General features: G+C 50.8%; 1 protein-coding gene across 4 annotated transcripts in view; it reads left to right on the forward strand.

Moving 5' to 3' along the window:
• Positions 1–1,518: 1,518 nt before the first annotated feature.
• The window catches only part of RHBDL3 (rhomboid like 3), a 154,091-nt gene continuing 131,693 nt past the window's right edge, over positions 1,519–23,916 (forward strand). For 2 of the 4 annotated variants that reach the window (XM_075014537.1, XM_075014539.1), the window contains exons 1-2: positions 1,519–1,974; positions 7,927–7,950. In XM_075014537.1, coding sequence (XP_074870638.1) covers positions 1,855–1,974; positions 7,927–7,950 — 144 coding nt within the window. In that variant the 5' untranslated portion in view covers positions 1,519–1,854. Of the gene's footprint in view, positions 1,975–7,923; positions 7,951–23,916 lie in introns of all 4 variants that reach the window. The other 2 variants (XM_075014540.1, XM_075014538.1) reach the window with 2 other exon arrangements.

A 23,916-nucleotide genomic window follows, 5' to 3' on the forward strand; every position in this document is an offset into this window, starting at 1 on the left:
GTGATAACGTGGCTCCGTTGCGCCCGGTGCTGCCCTTACCCAGTGCAGGCCAGAGCCACTGGTATGAGCCTTCCCTGGGGGGGAACTGCAGTGGGGCGGTGGTGGGAATGGGGAGAACCTGTGATGAGGGTTTGTTGGGGGGGTTGGGGTTCAGGAGCTGGGGGCTGGCAGGGGTTGTAGTGGAGTTGGGGGGAGTGAGGGTGTGGTGGGGCCAGGGGGCATGAGCCAGGGGCTGGCGGGGGAGGTTGCAGTGGGGCTGGGGGGGAGTGAGGGCTGTGATGGGGCTGGGGAGGGTGAGAGTTGCGGTGGGGCTGGGGTGCGTGAGCTGGGGCGGGTTGTGGTGGGGCTGGGGGAAGTGGGGTTGCAGTGGGGCCAGGGGGCATGAGCTGGGGGCTGGGGGGGTGAGGGCTGTGAGGGGGCTGGGGAGGGGGAGGGTTGCTGTGGGCAGGGGGAAGTGGGGTTGCGGTGGGGCCAGGGGGCATGAGCCAGGGGCGGGTTGTGGTGGGGCCAGGGGACATGGGCTGGGGGCTGGGGGGAGGGGTTGCAGTGGGGCTGGGGGGAGTGAGGATTGGTGGGGCCGGGTGGCATGAGCCGGGGGCAGGTTGCGGTGGGGCCAGCGGGCATGAGCTGGGGGTTGCAGTGGGGCTGGGGGGCATGAGCTGGGGGTGGGTTGCGGTGGGGCTGGGGGGCACAAGCTGGGGGCAGGTTGTGGTGGGGGCCGGGGTGCATGAGCCAGGGGGCTGGGGGGAGTGAGGGCTGTGATGGGGCTGCGGAGGGGGAGGGTTGCAGTGGTGCGGGGGAAAGTGGGGTTGCAGTGGGGCCGGGGGCTGGGGTGGGTTGCGGTGGGGCCGGGGGGAGTGAGGACTGGTGGGGCCGGGGGGGCACAAGCCCGGGGGGGTTGCGGTGGGGAGGGGGTGCATGAGCCGGGGTCTGGGGTGGGTTGCGGTGGGGACGGGGGGAGTGAGGACTGGTGGGGCCGGGGGGGCACAAGCCCGGGGGGGTTGCGGTGGGGAGGGGGTGCATGAGCCGGGGGCTGGGGTGGGTTGCGGTGGGGCCGGGGGGAGTGAGGACTGGTGGGGCCGGGGGGGCACAAGCCCGGGGGGGTTGCGGTGGGGAGGGGGTGCATGAGCCGGGGGCTGGGGTGGGTTGCGGTGGGGCCGGGGGGAGTGAGGACTGGTGGGGCCGGGGGGGCACAAGCCCGGGGGGGTTGCGGTGGGGAGGGGGTGCATGAGCCGGGGGCTGGGGTGGGTTGCGGTGGGGCCGCGGGGAGTGAGGACTGGTGGGGCCGGGGGGCACGAGCCGGGCGGGGGTCGCGGGCGCTGCAACGCGGCTCTGGGCTCCCACGTGCACTTTGCTGCCGCCCGCCTGCAACTGCCGGGCGCTGCCCTCGGCCGGAGCCCCCTGGCTGGAGACCGCGGCACGTCCCCGTCCCCGTCCCCGCCCCCGCCGGGCTGAGCGGCAGCTCTGGGCCGCGGCTCCGGGGGAGGCGCCGCTCCCCCCTCCCGCCGAAAGCGGAGGCGGAGGAGCGCGCAGCCCGGCCGAGCCCGGCTCGGGGCCACTCGGCCGCCGGCTCCCCGCGCGGCGGTGGCGCAGGTGCGGGCTGCGGGCGGCGCGGGGCCGGGCTGGCCATGACCGACGGGCCCTATGCGGAGAGCGCGGCGCCGGGCTCCACCGCGGGCTGCCCGGGCGTTCCCCGAGGCGCTGGCGGGGCTCCCCTGCCCCGTGCCCGGCATGCCCGCGGGAGGGGCCCCGCCTGCGCGCCCGGCTCCCCCCCGCCGGCGGGAGCCCTGATTTGAAACTTTGCCAGACACCAGCCAGTTGGAACTGCTGCGGCCATCCGGGCCGCGTCCCAGCATGGGCGACAGGCGGCCGGAGGCTCCCGCCGGCTCTTCCCCGGCCGTGGCGGCCAGCTCCGAAGCGGAAGCAATCGAGGTGCTGGGGTCGGAGGATGTCTTGCCCATGGCCACGGAGGACGTAAGTTTCACGCTCCCCCCCCCTCCCCCAGTGCCTCTGCCGCTTTAATCGGATCAAGCTATTTATAACCCACCTCAGGTCTCAAGGGTGGGGTGGGGGGTGGTGACACTGGGGAGAAACTGGCAAGAATAGAGGCCCCCCACCCCGGTCCTTATCCGCCTCAGCCGCTGGTGCAATCCAGAGGCACACGAGCGGTTCCAATTACTTTTCTTGCCTACTGCCAAATCCTCCCTCTGCTAAAGGGGACTTCCTGACCCACCTATGGTGCCAGCAGCGTGCTGGCTGCCATGAGTGTGGGGACACAGCTCCTGTCCCCCAAGGCTCACAGTCCATCTGCCTTGAGAATCGCAAGCTGGCTAAAATGAGGGGAGGCGCTCAGCTCCCACGGACTTTCAGCAGGAGCCAGGGAGTTAACTCCTCCTGGGTCCTGTGAAAATCCCCATTTTAGGCTTGTCTTTTGATTTTAAAACCCTTTACAAACCCTGATCTCTTCTGTCCCATGCTGACTTCAGACGGGGCATTTTTACCATCTTGCATCCAAAGGAAGTGTTGCTGGGTTTACATCAACCCACGGTTGTTGTAAAAATTTTTTGCTGTCACAAGGTGGTTTTGCGCTTTAAGAATGTTATCAAAGAACCTGCCCCTCCAATAAACATAGGAGAACGTTGTAACAACTGCTACATAGTGCAAGTTCCGTGGCTCGGAGGGGTAGCCGGATCAGTCTGTATGCTTTTGCTGAAGTGGGTTTTACCCACGAAAGTTTATGCCCAAATAAACCGGTTAGTCTTTAAGGTGCTGCAGGACTGCTCATGTTCAAAGTGTGAGATTTAATATTCTTTTGCTTTCATTCTGGGCACATACCATCTTAAATTTCAACTGTAGTCCTGCTAAGCAGCCTAACTGAGTTATAAACCTTAATCTGTAAAGATTCTTAAATTACAAACCTGGGATTGACCAAGAGCAGCATCTCTGTTTATAACTCTGAGCATCCATTCCTCCTCCTCCCCAACTTCCCTTCAGCTGCTCAGGAGAAGATTTAGGGATCCTCTATCTTGCTTAACCCAGGGCCACTAAAAGATTAATCGCCATGCGGTAGTAAGTGCATTCATAAGTGAAGAGCTTGTAGAGCACTCGGTTTCTCTGACAGCATTATTCCACTGGTGGTGCTACAGTTAGGCTTCCAATTATCCCGTTTCTGACTGTGGCATCCTGCATTCCTGATGCAGAAACCAGCTGGTGAAATTTAAGGGGCTGCTCTGGCATCGGTTTTTGAGTAGTTCTCGTTAGCATCAAAGAGAGGGAGACCAGGAGGCCCTATGGAAATATCAGAAGCCTAAAGCAGAAGCATGGGGAATTGATGGAGGAAAAAAAAACTTTTTTCCCAGGATCCTTCCTCATCTCCAGTGGAAACCACTAGACTCAGTGAGGGACAACTTCGGCTAATGAGGGGGCCACATGAGTGGCTCTTCTTCATGTCATTGGGCCCCCGATTGTCAAAACCAAGATGATGCCCAAGGGTAGGGAAGTTTTGCTAATGGCACTTGGGCCCTTAGAATTTGTGGGGCGCTCTAGCAGCATGTCAGTTGGCTTCAGAGGGAGCACATGGCTCTCACAACGATGTGTGCAATCCACATACACCTCACTTTGCGTGCCCTTGCTTTACGTGCAGGTTGCTTTTGTAATACCAATAGGGAAAAAAACAATTCTACAGACTAAACCCAGCAGAATCTGGCAACCCTGCGTGTCAGCAATGGTAAACAAAGTGTCTCGTGGGCCATCAGTTACCCACCAGTGCCCTTGACCCATGTGAGCTCTTCCTGCCTCCCTATCTTGCTGTGCATCCCCCATCCTGAATAGGCTCCTACCCTAACTTATAAAGGACAAGACACCCCACTCTACCCATTGAGCTTTGATCCATGTTGACCTGTGCACTGGGGGACCTGGCACTGGAATTCCAGTCCAAGTCTCCCATATTCCAGGACATGATGCTGATACTGAGTTCGCAAGTGGTCTTGATGCTTTGAATCAAAGTGTTATAAGCAGTGTCCCCTGTAAGCTGTGCACTTGGGTGGCTGGCCAGGAGACATTCAGGTGCCTCCCAGGTGATCAGCAGAGCACCCACAGTCAGCAGCATGGGTTTCTACTAGTGGTGCACATCCACACATGACTTGGTGCACATAACAAAATTTATTCTGCACATGGATGGAAAAATTAGCGGGAACGTTGGTTACAAGGTGCTTGGTGAGCCTGACGTGAAAGCTGCTGTGTAAGGGCCTGTTTCACTGCTGATAGATAATCAGAAGCACTCACACTGACTTCAATGGGTGCTGGATCAGGCCCTAGGGCAAAAAGTCATTTGTCATTTAGGCCTCAGTCTGCGCTACCAACCCCTGCTGTTTCTTGGCAGGTCTCTGTCCTCATTTGCTCATCCCCTGCTCCGTGTGACTTGGGAGACACCAGTGCTCTCCAAGGGCAGAAACCAACATTCTCCATATGAATCCCTGGATGTAAATGCTGAACTGTGGCATGGACTTCCCCTGTATAAAAGTACTTTATCAACCTTAATAGGCTGACCTTGCTTTTCTTATGCATTAGATGAGCATTCACTCCTTGTACACTGAGTTACTTAGTGGGGAGTTTTGGATGCATGAGGAAATCAGGATCATGGCCATTTTAACCATTGCAATGTCTTTTAGGTAAGGTGAGCAAAGATGCTCTCTTAGGACAGATGGAGCAAGTTGCCGCAGAGAAATAGTATTAATTACGATCATTAATTTACTTTAAATGCCCTTCACCAGGGCGCTTGGGGCATCAGCAAGAATGAAAATAAAATAACATTGATAAACTCAAAACACAAAATAGCCACCGTGCACAGTTGTAACCTCCAAGGGGTATCTTGCCCAGGATTACAGAGAGAAATGATCAAATCCTGGATGTATTCTGCCCAGTTGTTGGGAAGCATGGAGATTACTGGTTTTCTGCTGGATTTCTTTCCCAAAGGGTAATATATCAAGTTTTGTTAGTTGGAGGATCTGATTTTGTTTCTGGGTTTTGGCATTATTTGTGATTAGTGGCAAATCCCCATGTGTAACATTGCATGAGACCTGGGATGGAGCATGTTCCAGGAACATATATAATTAGGGCCTCAAGCTGCCCAGCACTTATTTATCCACAAGCATGTCCCTCTGGCAAGTACAGGTTGAACTGCTCTAATCTGGCACCCTTGGGACCTGACTGGTGCTGGATGAGAGAATTTGCCGGCCCGTGGGTGGTCATATATTTTCTAGCAGCACTAACAACAATTTCAGTTCTTACTGGGCTCTTAGAAGACACTTAGGGATAAATTACAGATAAATAACAGTGCAGAACATGGGGAGCCAGGGCTGGTGGCTGTAAACAAACATTATGGGCCACAGGAAACATGGCCATACCCACAACAAGTGGCCATCCAGCTAATTAAAATCATGCCAGATTACAGATGTTGCCAAATGAGAGAGTTCCGGATTAGAGAGGTTCAACCTATACTTTTGCTATGTACTTTCCCTTTGAGAAAGAGTGTTCTGGTTTCCTTTCTGCTGTGGAAGAGAGAAGCAAGCAATGCCTTTGAGCTGCTCCAGCCAGTCATTGATCCTACTCTGGGCTCAGCAGCTTCAAGCTGTGTTTAAGAGCAGCAGAGGTTGCAAGAGCTGAGCACTGGGCTAGCGTGCACTCTCGGAATGGAAGATAATGCTTGTTCTTATGATAAAAGTACATAGCTGGGTGAGAGCTGGGTTCTAATTCTGGCACTGACATGCTGTGTGACCTTGGGCAAGTCACCTAAGGCCCACTTCAGCTTCCACAGAACTCACTCTGAGACCTTGCCATTGACGTCAGCAGGAATTGGAGCAGACTTCTTAAATGCTTTGTGCCTCAGTTTCCCCATCAGTAAAATGGCGATAACTCAAACCAACCTGAAAACTGCGTTGCAAGACTAATTTTGTTGATGGTACAGAAACGCCAGGAATCACTTACGTGCAGTTTGTAAATAAAATGTCAGAAAGATGCAGAGAACATCCCCCGCCGCCATGCAGTTCAAGGAACTGCAAGTTATGATTAGCAGGCTGCAGGATACCCTCTGGAAACTAAAATGGTTGAGTTAGGAGTACGCTAAAGGCCAAACTGGGCTTTGATTTTCCTTCTCTCTCTTTCACCTCTCTTTTTTTAATTGGAAACTTGAGATAAGCTTGCTGGCTTGTCTGCCAAGAACTGACACGCAGTCGATTCTTATACATTGCTAATCATTTGAAAAAAACAAGAAAGAGGGAGGGGATATCCATGGGAGGTTCTACAGCCACAGCCTTGGTGGCAAAGGCCTGGCACCACCATGTTGTCATTACCGCACTCAGGGTGACATTAAACAAAGCCGAGATTTAAACTCCCTTAAAACATTAAAGCATTGGGCAGATTTACAGGGTTGAATGGGAGTTTTTGCATGAATATCCACTCAAGCCCAGCTTAACCAGCTCAATGGGAATTCAGTGAATTAATATGTAAACCACGGCCTCTCCGCTAGGTAGGCAAAGCTGAACAATTGATTGGAAGGAAATATTTCTTGCTTGCTTGTTAAGAGTTTCACCCGAACGCTACTCTCTGTATAACGGTAGATGAATTTTGCTAGCCTGAAGTCTGGTACCTTGCTTTGGTAAGTAAGTCGGGGAGATGCCAGTCAGGCAGCCAGCTGGGGGACTGAGCTTTCAAACACTGGTTGATCCTCTCTAGTCCAGCACCCTTGGGATTTGACTGGTGCTGTACGAGAGAATTTGCTGGACCACGGGAGGTCAGTATGGTCTATAAGCATTGCCAACGTGTCCACTGCTTACTTGGCCCTTAGAAGGCAAATTAGAACTAAAGAACAGCACAGAACACTGAGAGCCAGGACTGGTGGCTGTAAACAACCTATGGGACAGTGGGAAACTTGGCCACACCCAGGAGAAGTGTTCATCTGCTCAGCTAACATCATGCCAGACTATGGATGTTGCCGGACAGGAGAGGTTCAACCTGTACTATCCTGGGACCAGTGTTCGCTGTAAGCTGAGTGCTTTGGGTGGCTGCCCAGGAGCGATTCAGGTGCCACCCAGAGCACCCACAGCCATCAGCAGGTGTTTCCACTGGTGGTGCACATTCACACATGCCTTGGTGCACATAACAAAATGTATTCTGTCCTGGATGGAAAAATTAGAGGGAACAGTACCTGGCACTAACTTTTTGAGGGCTCCTGGAGCTGGTTGGGCGGCCGTGTCTCCCTCACATTGATCCATGGCAACTTCTTCCCTCTCTTCGTGCCCCAGCTGAACGAGGAGGTGCTGGTGTGTCAGGTTTGAAAGCCCTCCTGGGGAGCTGTCTGCTGCTCAGGCTGCCTCTGTCCCAATGGCATGAGCACCTGCGAGGGGGTGCAGAAGTGACAGCTTTGGATCTGAGGTGGTGCAAAGTGTGAAACGGAGCCAGCAACTGGCTTGCGTAGTGATCCCAAAGCACTTAAAAGCTACACTGAGCTGAGTGAGTGACGGTGTATATACGGGGGGGGGTGGTCTCTGGTAACGCCCGCATGGGTCTTTTAACTGCATAGCTGAGGTCACAGAGGACTGTTGGGCAAACCCGCAGCACCCCGAAGCACTGCAGTGGCCTTCTGCCTCTGAACACGTCCCCTCTGCCTGGCGATAGCTAACATTATTATCCCCCTTCCTCAGATGGGGACACGAGGCACAGAAAGAGTCGGACTTGCCCAATGGCTCGCCCCAAGTTACCGCGAGGGGCAGGATTTCCTGGCCGTGTCCCATGCTCAGTCCACTAGGCCCTTCAGTTATTTGCCTGTTAACGTGTATTTCCATAATGACGTGCGTTCTACTATAATTGCTCTTATATCTTTTTTTCCCTTTTTTTCCTCTCCTCTCTGCATTGCCTCTTACCTAGCAGCACTGGAAAGCTCTGTTTGATCAGGTAGGTGACCAGTTCCCATATTTTATTACCCTGCTTCTGGTGACAAAGGCTCTGACACCTGCTTGCGTTCCTTTGTACATAAGCCTTTCCCCTCTGCGGCGTGCTGCCTGGCTTTTCAAACTCGGCCCTATGTGATGCTATGAGTTTGGCCTTCATCCAGATCCCACCACCTTGGTGTCCATGTCACTCCTCCCCCCTTGTCCTCCCCCTCCCTCTCCCATTCCCATTGGCAGTGTCATTACAGCAGCTGACGTTTGGAATGGGCCCTGCAGATTGAATTGCCCTACCATCCGGACAGGTGCTCTCCTCCAGGTCAGAGGAGGGGGTGTGTGTGCGTGCTTGCGTGTTTGTGCACTTGTGTTTAAATTGCTACAGTTGTGCACTTGTGTTTAAATTGCTACAGTTGTGCTCTACCTAGGAAACTTTGCTTTCCAAGGCTGTCACTCCAGCACCATCATAATGATTGCTACAGTCTTTGGCCTAGATCCTGAGACTGACTTCAGTTTACGCCAGCAGAGAACCTGTTGCTTCAAGTTTATAAGTTTTGAAAAAGATCGCCCGCTTCTGTTTCCACAGTGAAGTCCATAATTTTATCAATGAAAAGTATAGGAATCAGATCCCCAGCTGACGTAAACTGATGTGGCTCCACAGCTGTGGACGCTCGTTAGAACATCTAAAATGGTAATCCACACTCCAAAATGTCAGACTGGAGCATTGGGTATGGTTTTAGGTGCTATAACTAGCAGACTTGCTTTGTGGCATTCCTTCTGTCAGCCCCATGAAGTGTAAGTAAATATAATTGAGATTTTGTTAGGGTTACCTCCTTGATTTGCTTCTCCACTGAAGCACAGCGTAAGTGAAACTGTAAACTGACTGTTAATGCCATAGATTTGTGTGTGTGCCTATCACTTGTGTAAGAGAGCTGGCCCTCTTATGCGGGCATCATTCTAGCAGCACTAGAGTTCTGATGAGATTTCTCTGCTGCTTCATGAGACAATAACCCTCTTCCTGTAAGTGAATAAACTACAGAAGGAAAGGCTCTGGTGCACTCTCTTCAGAGGGATGCCCTTGTGGCTGGAGGTATCCTGCAATCGTTCAGTAAATAATCTGAGTGCCAGACATGACACGTGTCCATTTATAACCCACTAATCTATCATTAATCCATAAATCTAGGTTGAGTAGCATTTGTCAGCGTGTTGCACCATAGCCAGCTGCTGACTGGAGGTGTAGTAACTAGATTATTGAAATGGTCAATCATATTTAAATGTCTGTAGTATGTTTTCACGTGTTAGCATTCTGGGTATTAGCGTGGCTTGTGCCCATTCAGAAGGCAGGATTCTAGCAGGAATCAATGGGGCTTGAATTTTTGTTTCAGTCATTCTGAATTTTTCCCTCTTCCAAAATTTTGCTTTACTCTGGGGCAGCTCCTGCGAGCTCCCCGACCCTGCCCTGAAGTAATTGAGTCCTTGCAGGATGGGGCTTATGGCATGTGGGCTCAGGGCGGAATTGTCAGGTTCCAAGTGGATGCAGAGAACTTGGCTGAACAGCACGGGTGTCACTTTTAAAAAATGGCATGACGGCAGTTGCGTTTATGGTACATTTCCCTAATGACAAGGGAAACAGGCTGTAAATCAAAATCTCTCATAATTAGCCACATTTGAATGAGGGCTGCAGCTGAAATTTAAACCCTGTCCATAAGGCTTTATTATCAAAGGGAATGCAACCCATGAAAAACCAGTCCCAAGTCCTGAGTAAATCAATACAGCCTTTGTTGCCTGCAGGCAAAAGCAAAAAAGCAGACGTCTTCCTTCAGCATTAGATCAGGAAGACAGAAAGCCCATTAGCTTAGCAATGAACAGTGAGATGCTGTTTGTCATGAAACACATTCCCTGTATCCAGAAATTCACTGCACCAAGAGAGAGGAGCACGTTTTGTTCAATGCCAGCTGGACTCTGTGAAACATGAGGTCGGTATCAGGGCTTTCTGCAGCACTGGCTAGACAACGCACACATGCTGAACCATACAGCGCTGTTGTGCAGTGCTAAACCTGATTTCATCTGGGTGTTTGCCTGGAGGGCAGAACAGGTGCCTGAGGAGTTCGTGTGCATGAAAATAAAGGGACAACCTGTTTTCCCAGAAGTCCTATGCTCTTAGCACTCTGATGCTTAGCTCATAGTATTTTACCATCCTTGCTCATTGTTACCTGAAGCACACCAGTCCCTCCAGTCACTCCAGCTGGGGAGGAAACCCAGTGAAAACCCTGTTGACTGGGTGTGGGAGCCCTTGAGAATTCTCAGGCTGTGACCCAGGCTGTGAAGATAAAAAAAAGCAGTGATTCCAACTGGTTGGAAATTGGTCACTCTCCTTCCCCCAAGAATTTTTCATAACAAACTATATTTTTACTAAAAATCGTCATTTAAATTTAGCAGGGTTCCCTGGGAAAACTGGGCATTTCTCAGTTTAAAAATACGAAATTTTGGGATAGGTGGGGTGTTTTTGATAAAAATCCCAAACATGAAATCAGAAACTTTTTGACCAGCATTTCCACTCACTCAAAAAGCAACTGTGTTCAATATCAGATATTTATACATGTTTGGCTGAAAAATGTGCAGCAGGCTCTAATTTTGTCTTGCTGATCACTGCATGGCCCCCTGCAGAGAGGTGAATTTCATCCGAGGCAGATAGTCCGAAAATCCTGGCGGCCCAGAGGAGAGATTTGCAATTTCTATTTAAACGAGTGAGGTTTAGTATCCCATTCTCTGGGTGAAATCCTCGGCTTGTTGAAACCAGTGGCAAAACTCCCCTGGAATGCCATGGGGCCAGAAAACAGACTTGCTGTTTCAGTGCCAATTCCACAGTGCATCTGTGATGCATTTTCATTTTGGGGCCCTGGCCCTTAACTGGTGATAAATCACTGGTTACTTTTACATGGATGGATACATTTATTTATTGGGCTCATAAACACTCATGACCACACACACTTTACCTCCTCATCTGCCACCTCCCTTGGGGTTACAGCCATTTCTAATCATTTCACACATTTGTGTCCATTGCAAATCCTACCTCTGAGCAAAGTTCAAGCTCTTCTTTTCCTCCTTCAGATTTCTTGGCTTTTTCTTCATTGGCTTCTCATTTGGAGAGGACTCATTTCTTGTTAACTGTGAAGATGGATTGTGTGGCAGGTGGGGCAGAGCAACAGCTTTGCCAGGTGATGTGAAGACATATGTGGCCATTGATTTTTGACTGGTGTAAATTACACTCTGGGCTGATTCTCTTCCTCCCTTAGCAGTCCCATGTGGATGCAGTGTTGGTGGTGGTTAAATTAGAAGACTGCAAGTCAGGACCCTGTTCTATACCCAGCTTTGAGACTGCCTTGTTCTGCAGCCTTGGGCATATTACTTAACTTTTCTGTGCCCTGATTATGCCCATTTTGGGGATGAGTCAAACTTAAACACTGGGGTAAACCACTTTGAAGTCCTTGATGAAAACAGGCAATAGAAATGTGCAGAGTTGATTGTGACAACAGACTCACAATTGTGGTATTCCCCTAGAGATGGGGAGGGAGTGGGTTTTTCAGCCACTCATCGATCAGGTTCCAAAAGCAGGAGTAATTCAGACCAGATGCCTTTTTGTCCAGGCCTCTGGTCTGAGCTGCTAAGTATTGGTTCATGGGATGGGTTTCCGCGTTAGGAATATGTCTTCACTACTGGGAAGATCGACCAGTTCAAGGTCGATCTTCTGGAGTTCAGTTTCATGCATCTAGTAGAGATGCATGAAATCAAACTATCTGGGGTCAGCAGTCAGCCCCTGCATTCCTCGATATTGCGAGAATTAAGCGAGGTCGACTCTTCCGTCAACCTCCCTCTGGGTGGACAGTGAGCTAAGTCGATTGCAGATAAATCGATTCCAGCCAAGCAATTGCCATAGCTAGAATTACGTATCTGCAGCTGACGTTGTTCCCTAGTATAGACCAAGCCACTGCCCTCCATCCATACCTTGGTCAGTGTCTGAGAGTGACAGCAGAGCATTTGCTTTAAATAGACGGATTCTTTGCCAGCCCATCACCGGGGTTCATCTGCCCGGGAAGCTGGGCTGCCTTTCTGTTGCAGCTGTCGGAGGAGGCATGGAATCTTCCATCTCATTTCTGTGTGGGCGTGACAGTATCAGATAAAGAGTTTACTGAGAACCTCAGGAGATGTGTGGGCAGCTAATGTGAAGCAGGAGCTCCGTAATAACTTTGCAGACGTACCCTGGACCAGACTAGGCATTCGTGTGTGTGCCAGGGAAAGTTAAACTGGTGACAGTAGTGCTAGGGCCATATGTGGCTGAGCCCACCGTGGCACCCTTTTAGAGCTGTGGTTAAAGCTGCTCAGAGTAAAGGCCTTGCTTTTGCCTTATACACAAGGCAAACTTTATTATCATGAGTGCCCTTCATTTGGCAAAGTATTTCCTTCTACTCCTGTTCCAGGAAATGTCTGTTGCCCGTGTGTAGCAAAAGCAGCAAAATAGTTTAATTTGAGGCATTGACAGTGCTTATTGTATGGCCAGTTTTTCTGTTTGCCTTGTAAAATCACTTCTTTCCCCTCTTCTTTATGTGGGTCTTAAGCTGTAAAATTGACAAGGGGCTTCAGGAGCTGCAAAGTATTTTCTGCAGCTCCTTTAAACTGTTGGCTAGATGTAAAATTGCTGCTGTCCCTTTAATACAGAACATCTTTTGGCTACTCCTGATCATAGCAGCTGTCCCCAGTAAGTGCAGCATGTCAGCAAACAGAACCTTGCGGAGTGTAATACGCATTGGGAAATGCTCACAGGGAGGTAATTGTTTTTTAAATACAGACTGTGGTGTCAATGCACTGACTCTTGCAGACGTCAAGGGGCTGTGCATCAGGCCCTAAAAGCAGGGCTTCACTTTCTGTCCATCCAGCTCATTGAATTAGATACATGTGTGCGGGAGGCGGGAGCGGGGGGGGGAGTTTGCACCGGGTAAAGGATTTTTCTTCCCGACCAGGAGGGGGCTTGTCAAAGGAGGAGAGAAACGTAAAAGCTGGGGATAGCTCATTGGATACTGCATCTGTCCCACACCCTGAAGTCTAATCTCATTTACAGTTGTCAGTGTGTCCTGTTGGAGAAGATGAAAGGGGGTTGACAAGGGGACAGAATATATTAGCCTTGTGCACAGGGCACTAAGAGCACCTGCCTCTGCCCTGTTACCTTGAGAAGGGGGCAATCATGACAGCTGGGGATGTGTCATCTGCTGTTCTTCCATGGAACACACAATTAATGAGTCAAGGGAGGGTCTATTGTAAGCCACAAAGACTTGAGGCTTAAGTAGGGCTCTCAATCCCTTTCTTTCCACAACCGCCATCACTTTACATTTCTCAAGTGGAATCGGGGTTGCAGCCAGCCCCTGTCTGAGACCACAAAGCCTCCCTTTCTTTTCTCTTCCCCAAACGGCTGCCGACCTTTGTCACGCAGCATTAACCTTTTGACTCGGCCACTTTTGCTTCGGGGTGGAAAAAGGCGATGGAAATTAATTGCACGGTGCATGCGTTTTTTACGAGGGAATGTGTCAGAAGAGCCAGGTGGTGGTGTGGCACTGCTGTTTTCCTGCAGCGATGGGAGGTTTCTTGCGTGCTGATGCTACAAGTTGACCCTCTCTCGTCCAGCACCCTCAGGACCTGACCTGTGCCAGATGAGAGAATTTGCCAAACCATGGGAAGTCAATATTGTCTAGTAGTGTTATCGACACTTCCACTGCTTACTTCACAGCTAAATACCAGCACAGAACACTGAGAGCCAGGACTGGTGGGTGTAACCAGGCTTATGGGACCACAGGAAACTTGGCCATACACATGATAAGTGGTTGCCCAGCTAACTAAAATCATGCTGGATGACAGATGTTACCAGACAAGAGAGTTCCAGATTAGAGAGGTTCAGCTGTACATGGATGTGTGTGTCTTATAATAATGATTCCGTGGTGCCCCCCATCTGAGGGCTTCCAAGTATTTTGCAAACATCAAGCCTTATAGCACTTCTGAGAGCATCAGTCCCCTGCTCTACCCAAAAGACCCTCTTCTGTCTCCTTCATGAGCCCAAGACTGCAGTCACCAGAGGAGTGGATAGATGTCCAAGAGATGGAGAAATGGTACCAGGAGTGGTGGAGACTGATAAATTTAATTTGCTCCTCATGCGTCAGATTTTCAAAGCCAGGTGAGCACTGCTGTGTGTGCCCACATCGGGTGTTTGCCTTTAGGTGGCCATCTATCTAGAGAACAGCTATCCAGGGTCAGACCAATGGTCCGTCTGGTCCAGTGTGCTGTCTTTGGACAGTGGCCAAGGTGCTTCAAAAGAAATGAACAGAACAGGCAATCATCAAGTGAGCCACCCCATCATCCAGTCCCAGCTTCTGGCAGTCAGAGGCTACGGCCGCCCCGAGCATGCCACTGCCTCCCTGGCCATTGGTGCACCTGTCCTCCATGTAACTCACCTGGCTCTTTCTTGAGCCCCATTTATAGCTTTGGCCTTCTCAACATGCCTCGCAGTAAGTTCCATGGAGCAGCTGCATGATGCAGGACATAGTTCCTTTTGCGCTGACGCTTGGTTTTGCCAGGTGACCCCTGAATCTCTTTTCATATGAAAGTGAAAAGGGAAGTGTTATTTACCCTTCCTGCACACCATTTGTGATTTTATAGGCCTCTCTGACGTCCCTCTTACTCATCTTTTTTCAGGCTGAACAGTCCCCGGGCAGGTCTGTACTAGGCAAGTAAGTCAATGTAGGTATGTAATTCTAGATGTGGCAATTGCATCGCTAGAATCAACTTCTCTGCAATCGGCTTACCTGGCTGTTTTCACAGAGGGCGGTCAATGGGAGGAACTCTCCTGTCGACCTCTCTTGCTCCTCACCGTATTGAGGAGTACAGGGGTCAACTGCTGATCCCAGATAGCTCGATTTTGTGCGTCTCTGCCAGGCACATGAAATCACATCTCAGAAGATTGACCCTGCCTGGGGTCGATCTTACGTGTAGTGTAGACATACCCCCAAGTTTTTTTTAATCTTCCTCTCCATTGTTTTTGTTTCCCTTCTGTGAACTTTTCCTAGTTCTAATGGTTTGTCATCTTTTTTTCTGAGGTGGGGTGACCAGAACTGTGTGCCGCATTCAAGAAGCGGTTCATGGATTCATACAGCATTTATATGCGTGCCTCACAGCACCCCGTGCCGGGCAGCTCTCTTCATTGTGTCATTGGGAGACTGAGGCATGGGGAGAACAAGTGACATGGCGACTGTCACCCGGGGATGTGTGCTGGAACTAAACTCAGGCCCCTGAAGTCCTAGGCTGTCCTCTAAACCCCTGGACTGCCCTCCTAGCTCATTGGCCGTGTACTCATGCAGGACCTGGCTGGTGTTTGTTCTTTGGTTGTGTGCACGTGATTTAGGCAGCCAAAGAAATCTGTGCAACTCAGTTTGTCTCACTTCGCAAATCTGGCCTAACACGCTTTCTTTTTTAAGATGGATCACTGTGCCGAGAGCCAGATGTACTAGAATGAAGATTACTTTGTTGGCTTCCCAGTAATTGAGTGGTTGTCCTGGGTTGCCTCTCAGTGTGTGTGGGCCACAAAAGTTAATTGCAGATTATTAGTATCTTCCTACCACAAGCAGTACAAACAACAAGAGTAACAGCTACTCTAGAGAAGGGACTACCCCCAACCCCTCCATTTGCAACATTTGCAACCAGTAAATTAGCAGCAGATCAACAAGTCTTATGTTGTGATCGTCAAATGTTGTTTCTGTGACTGTTCCTTCACTGTTGGTATCACAAAAACAGCACAAATAGTTATTACAGGTTGGACTTCCCTGGTCTGGCACGATCAGGACCTCACTGGTCCTGAGCAAGGGAATTTGCCAGACCAATAGAGATTTCCCGCTATCAGCACCCCAGCCTGCTGCCATTTCCAATTCCAGTCCCTGTTGGCCCCTCCAGTATTGGACCTGGCCATGCTGCAGACGGCTCTGGCCCCACTGCTGATGGCTCTGACCCAGGGCTCTCTAAACCAGGAACATCCACGGTCCAGCAGTTTCTGGACAAAAGAATCCAAGTATTTAGTGGTACAACCTGTAAAAAATCTACCTGCCTGGACTCCCCTTTTGCCATCCCGTGCAACTCTTCTTCCAGATTCCCCTCTCTGTCAGCCATTCCATTTGCATGGCTGGCTTCACTTGGACTAACTTCCCAACAGTTATTGTGTCAGGCTATTCTGTTGGTTACTCTGAGCCACGAGTACAAAGCCTGCTGGGAAGAGAAACCACCCTGGTAGGGTGGCACTAGGTACTCCAGTGGAGGCAGGAGTTCTGGCAGGTGGAACTAGAGGAACGGATGCTTTTGGCCATTACACTGACTGGTACCCTTCCAAGCATACTCTTACATTGCTGAGACTTGGTTCTGATTTTTAAGGGGGGAAATAACCAGGGTGACAAATTTCCAACCTGACTTCCTGGGCAGATTGATTTCAGGGAGTTGAGCAGTACGAGTTGTGGCGGGATCGACTGGCTGAAATGAGTCGATCAGTTCCTCTGTTCAAGCGAGGGTGAGTTTCTGATTCTTTCACCTAGCTCAGGTGTGGAGTGCCAGAATCTGATCTTTTATCCTCCACGTGCCCGTGGTACTTTTTAAAGCCACTGATAGTCCTATTTACAACAGCTTGATTAATAAATAAATGAAGATGCAGAGCTTTCTGTTCAGCTGGTGGTTGGGAGCATTAGCTGGTCTTTTGTTAATCCACAGGCGGCAGGGCTGTGAGCAAGCTCCCCAGCTGCCTGGGAGAGGAGGGGCAAAGCTGAGCTCCCACCTTGTGTGCCAAGGAAAATCGGCTCACGTGTCACTCTTGGCACCTGTGCCAGGGGTTGCTGACCCCTGACTTAGATCTAAGTTTAGAATCCTGCTCCCTGCCTTTAACTTGTCTGCATCTCCTCCCCATCAATGGGCCAGAACCAGTGGCTTTACTTCCATTTTGGCTTGGCACAGTCACCTGATCGCACTTCCCTAGTGACATCTGGGCTACATCTACACGTGAAGCCTACATCGAAGTAGCCTATTTCGATGAATAACGTCTACACGTCCTCCAGGGCTGGCAACGTCGATGTTCAACATCGACGTTGCGCAGCACCACATCGAAATAGGCGCAGCGAGGGAACGTCTACACGCCACAGTAGCACACATCGAAATAAGGGTGCCAGGCACAGCTGCAGACAGGGTCACAGGGCAGACTCAACAGCCAGCCGCTCCCTTAAAGGGCTCCTCCCAGACACACTTGCACTAAACAGCACAAGATACACAGAGCCGACAACGAGTTGCAGACCCTGTGCATGCAGCATGAATCCCCCACTGCAGCAGCAGCAGCCAGAAGCCCTGGGCTAAGGGCTGCTGCACACGGTGACCATAGAGCCCCGCACAGGCTGGAGAGGCAGCGTCTCTCAACCCCCCAGCTGATGGCTGCCATGGAGGACCCCACAATTTCGACGTTGCGGGACGCGGATCGTCTACACTGTCCCTACTTCGACGTTGAACGTCGAAGTAGGGCGCTATTCCGATCCCCTCATGAGGTTAGCGACTTCGACGTCTCGCTGCCTAACGTCTAAGTTAACTTCGAAATAGCGCCCGACGCGTGTAGCCATGACGGGCACTATTTCGAAGTTGGCGCCGCTACTTCGAAGTAGTGTGCACGTGTAGACACAGCTCTGGAGACTTTTAAAGGGCCTCTGGGCTGCAGCTTGTGGTCTTTGCAACTCCAGTGTCAGTTTCGCCCGTGCAGAGACTGCATGTGCAGACATTGCAGGCACTTCCTATTTGACTTTGGCCCTAAGTGTGTTAGGAAACTGTAATAAATGTATTTCATATGCAAAAAAAAAATGCTAGTAGGGTGAGTCCAGTCTTCAACAGCTCAGGCACATTTACCGGCAGGTTGATGCATCTCTGGGTTTGTAAACACCTGAGGAGGTTTCTTTACAAAAATGTTTCTGTTCCCCCTTTCCATCTCTCACATGCTGGGGGAACCAGATGGGGTGCAAGTCAAATCACACTCACGTGATTTTACCTCAGCGTCGTCAGTGTGATTTTCAGTGGGATACTTATTCTCCCATTTCAGTTTAATATGCTGAGTGGGCTTTTTATTAGCTGCAGGCCTGTTCTCGCTAGCGTGGTGTTCGGAACATCTTGTCCTCCATGCGTAAAACCACTACAGCAACATTAAGGTTTAAGCTTGTGTGTGGGTTTTTCTCTTGTTTTAGTTGTTTTGTTTTTTTCTTAAAATCTTCCATGCGACGTGGCCAAATGCTGCTATGCAAATTGCCTGTGTACTTAGTCTCACTCCTCAGCTCTCTGATGTGATGGAGGGTCTCTATAGGAACAGTGCCAGCTGGCTAGCTAGTCATAACAACTTGGAGGGGTGTGTGTGTGGGTGTGTGTGTGTGTGTGTGTTTTAAACCATCCTCATCACAGTTGGAAGGCTTCCAAAGTTACCTTTCAAGAGAGCCGGTAGGCGAGTGCTTTTCCCCCTAGGTGTGAAGGTCACATTGAGGGCTGCTGTAGCAAACCCACAAGTGTATGTTTAGAAAATAAATCCTGCTGTGGGTGTGACAGACCAACAACATCCAGGAAATGCCGAGCTAAGGCTATGATCGGCCTCCAGCTCCTCACTCTACTAAAATTAGCGGCTGCCTGTGCTGGTCTGAAAACTGTTCAGTGTCAGATCAGGCCAGATCACCTGACCTCTGAGCTGCTAGGCGGGTGATTTGGGATGCAGCGCGCTCTGCTCGGAGTCAGTCACTCGGCACAGTGCGGGGGAGGCCCTGTGGGTAGAGATACCAGGTTGGGGCCAAGCGCCGGCCTTGGAGCATTTGTGTGCATGTAGGTCCCAGTGATGTTTTTGCGAGAGTAGAGTCTCTAGGTCTTGTGCCTGGGTCAAGTTTCTAGCTGGGTAATGGTGTGCTGCTGACAGTGCTTCACTCTCAGCTGGAGAAGTTGGACCTCACTGCCCCTGCTGTGTGTGGCTTTGTTTTTCACAGGCCCCAAGAGAGTGAGGCATACAACTCTCTGGGCGTTGGGTACCTAACTCCTCGAGGCCCCTTTGCCAAGGCCAGCTGATGACACTAGCGTGGTGCGCAGGCTGGGTTCCGCCGCAGAGGTAGCTGCCTGGCAGTGTGGGCTGAGTCATCCCCATGAAAGTGCTGTGTATAGAGCACTTGTCTTGGGCAGGTGCTGTACATGCTGTGTTTGAGCTCAGATCCTTTTCAGCTGCTTCAGCCCAGCGGGAAGTGCAGCAGCTGCCATCTGACCCAAGGGCCGTTGCTATGTCTTACCAATGATTTCTAAGCAGGCCATTGTCGGAGAGGGATGTTCCGCTGGGCTGTCCTCTCTGTCTCGTTCTGCTCTTGTCAGCTGCTAATCCATAGAGGACCTACTCTTGAATAATAGGCTACGTTTGTCCGGGTGACTACCTGACACAGTTGGCTTCTGAGCAGGTCCCCAAAGGGAGTTAATTTTTCACTAAAAACACAAAGATCTCTGCCATGGTTGCTATGGCACCTGGGCATACACCGGGGCCTTACTCAGGGGCAGAGAACCATCAGGTCTCACTGCAGCTTTTAATTTTCTCTTCCTTCTCAAGCCCCCAAATAAGCCCCCTGCACGGACAAGATGTTTTTCCTGCTGTCGCTTGGGAACGGCTGTGCAGGGTGACCTTACACTGCCAGTGACCAGAGTAATGATGGGTGAAACCGATGTTAAACAGGCACGATCCATCTTCCCTGCAGAAACCATTCTTCACGGTCTCTGGTCCTTGACATACTATGGCTGTGTCTACACGTGCCCCAAACTTCGAAATGGCCATGCAAATGGCCATTTCGAAGTTTACTAATGAAGCGCTGAAATGCATATTCAGCGCTTCATTAGCATGCGGGCAGCAGCCGCGCTTCGAAATTGACGCTCCTTGCCGCCGCGCGGCGCGTCCAGACGGGGCTCCTTTTTGAAAGGACCCCACCTACTTCGAAGTCCCCTTATTCCCATCAGCTCATGGGAATAAGGGGACTTTGAAGTAGGCGGCGTCCTTTCGAAAAGGAGCCCCGTCTGGACGCGCTGCGCGGCGGCAAGGAGCGTCAATTTCGAAGCGCGGCTGCCGCCCGCATGCTAATGAAGCGCTGAATATGCATTTCAGCGCTTCATTAGTAAACTTCGAAATGGCCATTTGCATGGCCATTTCGAAGTTTGGGGCACGTGTAGACACAGCCTATAGGTGGCATCTGCTTTGGAGCTGTTGGGTGGAGACAGTCTGATGGGAAGAAATAGTTTAGGCCTTTGATACCAGATGCCTACTGCTAAATCTCTGGACACTTTCTTGGATAGTTCTTTTCCTAGGGACTGTCCCTCCCGCTGTAATTTGGAAACAGAGCTGCCATATACACTTTGCTTTAAGGAGGTCAGTGCAACTACTGATTGTGTAAAGTTAAGCACATGTGCAGAATCAGGTCAATCTAGTGCAAGGCAATCACGAGCAAACAGAACTCTATCTCCTCAGGCAAACTTGACAGGAATGTTGCCCTTGACGTTAGTGGGGCCAGGATCCCCAAGGGTCCACCTGAAAATTTTCCTTTTAGTTTTAGTAAATACATTTTTGGCGTGGTTACTTGTAAATAGGAGAACTTCAAAACCCTGCTCTGGTAGTATTTACTATGCAAAAAGCAGTAGGTTGCTTCCTGTGTGGGATTGTCCACTAAGACCATGTAAAATCAGTGGTTTCCCACCAGACTGTTGCACTGACTTTCTATTAACTTTGGGGGCTGTAGTTTTAGAGAGCGGATGTTCTGTAAGACTCTGCGTGCTCTGGACCTGATTGTCTCTCACCCAGTGCCCAGTCATGGCAGATGGTATTGGGTTAGGCACCTCCTTTAGTTATGAAGATGTGACTGAGACTGAGGCCTAGTACATGCTATAGAGTTAGGTTGATGTGAGCTACTTTAAATCAACATCACAATGTCTGTCCACACTACAAGTGTTCCTCCCCACTACACAGCTAGCCTGCTGCGTCGACTTAACGTCACCTCCACAAGAGGCCATAGAGAGGCGTAACATGAACACTGCATCGTTTATGTCGACTTAACTGTCCTCCAGCAGCTGTCCCACAATGCTCATTGCGAGCTCTCTGGTCGCTGTTTTCAACTCCGCTGGCCAGAGTAGTCGCTGTGGTGAGGAGTCAGAGACATGCTGCTTTTACAAGGAGCTGCCAGTGGGCCTCTCGTTATGACTGCTGAGTGATACCACCCCGCACCCTTTCCCCCTGTGCTTTGAACTTCACAAGCCCTTTGCCCTGCACTCCCGTTGCAGTAGTGTAGCTACTCATGATGCACTGCTGTCTGTTGATATAAATGCTGCTGTTGTGGGTGTGCTCCACCAACACAAGGAGCATCGTGTGGACATGCACAACTGACAGTTACTGTGGTGGCTGAATGTCAGCTAAAGTCGGCTTAAGCTTGTAGAGTGACATTCCCGGAGACTAGCAGAGACCCTGGCCACTGCAGCAAATTAGCTTTTGGCATCTGACTGCAATGGAATGGTTAGCTGGGGGTTAGCTGATGATGAACAGACAAACTACTTGTTTCCAAGAGAGGTGACCACCTTAACTGCAGCAGAGAACAAAAGACATCTGTGGCAGGGGCAGGCCAGAGGACTCCTGCCCAGTGGGAGAAAAGCAGCCCCAAAGGGGAAAAGACCTGTTAAATACAAACTGAGGGCAGCAGGGCAATTAGAAGCAGCTGGGAGGGAGCTGGCTCAGGCAAATTGGGGCCAGCTGACTCCATTGCTGGCATGATGAAGGCCTTTAAAAACCCTCCCCTGCTGGAAGGTGGCGGGAGAGTGGCAGGAGAGACAGAGTGAGAAAGGGAAGGTTTGAGAGCGAGTCCCACCCGCTTCAGTGCAGACGCAGTGGTGGGAGGGAGGCCCAGGAGCAGTGGCTGAGCTTCCTACCACAGAGACCTATCACCAGCCGAAGCCCCTGGGGAAAAGGGGCAAAAGACGGACCCAAGCGGTGGCCTGGGTAGGAGGGGCCCTTGCCACACATCATACTGACCAGCACAAGAGCTTAATCCTGCGAGGTCCTGAGGATACTGATCCTTACTGAGCAAAGCACTTATGTATGTGCCTAAATGGTCAATGCGTCTAGTCACCTACTTAAAGTTGGGGTTGTGCTTAGGTGCACTTTGCTGGATTGGCAGCTTGGTAGGACCTGGCAGGGTGGATCCCTCAAAGTAACAGGTGATAATCTCTCCCAGCCAGAATAGTGGAAGTAAATGTTTTATTCCGGCTGATTTCCTCCTAGCCTTTCCCAGGAGCTTTCATTTAAGCCTACACTGAGAGCAGGTGCAAGAGACAGGGATTATCTTTTCTCCTGAACCCCTTGTTAAAGTCTGAATAATCTATAGACTGGGTTAATGCCACAGCTTTTAGGGAAGGGCTGGAAGTATCTCTGTCGTTCAACCCTGTTTGAGAGCATCCTGGCTGTGATACCAGCGTTCTGCTCTCCAGGTGGCATTGGCGTCTGAGGCGGTGTTCAATCTGGGTTCCTCCTGATTTCCTGGAATGCAGTCTGTTAGCAAATGGTAGCGGCTGGGATGCTGCTGGGTGAATCCTTTAGGGATGAGTGAGGAATAGTTTGGGAATCACACCTGGACATCTGGCATTTCTACAGAGACGCTATATAAAGCCGTTGTCAGTTGATGTGTTTTCCCTTCATGCATTGTTCTCCTTTTTCCATACTACTGGTTCCTGTTCCCCAGCTACTCTCCATCTGGGTTTCTGATAGTGCAGACAAAAGGTGACGTCATCCAACTTCTCCGGACCAGCTGTTTCAGCACCAGGAGCTGTCTGTGGTGTGTTACTTCAGCGCCAGCAGAGGGAGCTGACACATGGTTTCTGTGGCTCCTGCAAAAATGGTGGTTTAATTTTGGATTCTAATGAAAAAAACCTGAATGGTCCACTCATAGAACCTGGCTCGGGAGGTGTTCTCTCCACAGCAGAGCTGGGAGTGAGAGTCTGCACTGGCGTTCCCTTTGCTGTATACAGAAGATGCTGGTGTCTAGGGAAATCGGCCAGCTCTCGCTTTCGCTGTAAAGTCACTGCTTAACGAATGTTTTTTAAAAGCTGTTTATTTGCTGTTTTCTCTATTCTGCTTGTCATTCTGGAGACTTATTTTGGGTTGCACTGACCCGGGCAGAGGGTCACGTAATGGCTCTCATGTCTGTCTACATATTCCCCAGTCTGGCATCTTAACCTTGTCGTCTGCCCTGGAGCTCTGTTGTGGTGAAGTGGCCAGGAGGGGGCAACTGGGTTACCCAGAGTATTGTGGGATGGATCCAAGCTGCCTCCTTTTGGGGCCCCCCTGGTTGAACTCTGTCTCCTGGAGTTGATTTATGGGACAATTGAGGATTGGTGTCGGTGGCCGTGAACAGCTGGAGCAGAAAGTCATTTGCTGGCTATTGATTTATAGGCCTGGTGGACCTTTATGAAAGGTGCAGTGAGGACCCCTGGGCCTTGCCTGGCTTCAGCTGACGAGTAACTCCTGTCCTGTCATTTGACTGTGTGGAGCAATAAAGCTGAGAAAACAAATAGCTTCTTGGCGTACTGAAAGCAAAGTACATCGCTCTTTCAAGCAAGGCTGAGTTTATGGGCTCATCAGCCTGGGTTAATGACAAAACTTGTAGCTACCGCACAGGCAGTATGTTCCCTTTGGCTTCTTCCAAGGCCCAGGGACCTCCGGGGCTCTGCCTGGCTGGGAGTGCAAGAGCTATTGTCACACTTCCTCCTTTTCATTGGTCACCCATTGAGGCTTTAAAGGAAGGGATGTTCTTTGCAGCTTTAAACTTGCTGAATAATGGGAAGCAAGCCTCACCTTGAGCTGTAATGGTGCTCCATCTGCTATGGA

This window comes from Carettochelys insculpta, chromosome 20 (assembly GCF_033958435.1).
Source record: "Carettochelys insculpta isolate YL-2023 chromosome 20, ASM3395843v1, whole genome shotgun sequence".
In the NCBI taxonomy this organism is placed as follows: domain Eukaryota; kingdom Metazoa; phylum Chordata; order Testudines; family Carettochelyidae; genus Carettochelys; species Carettochelys insculpta.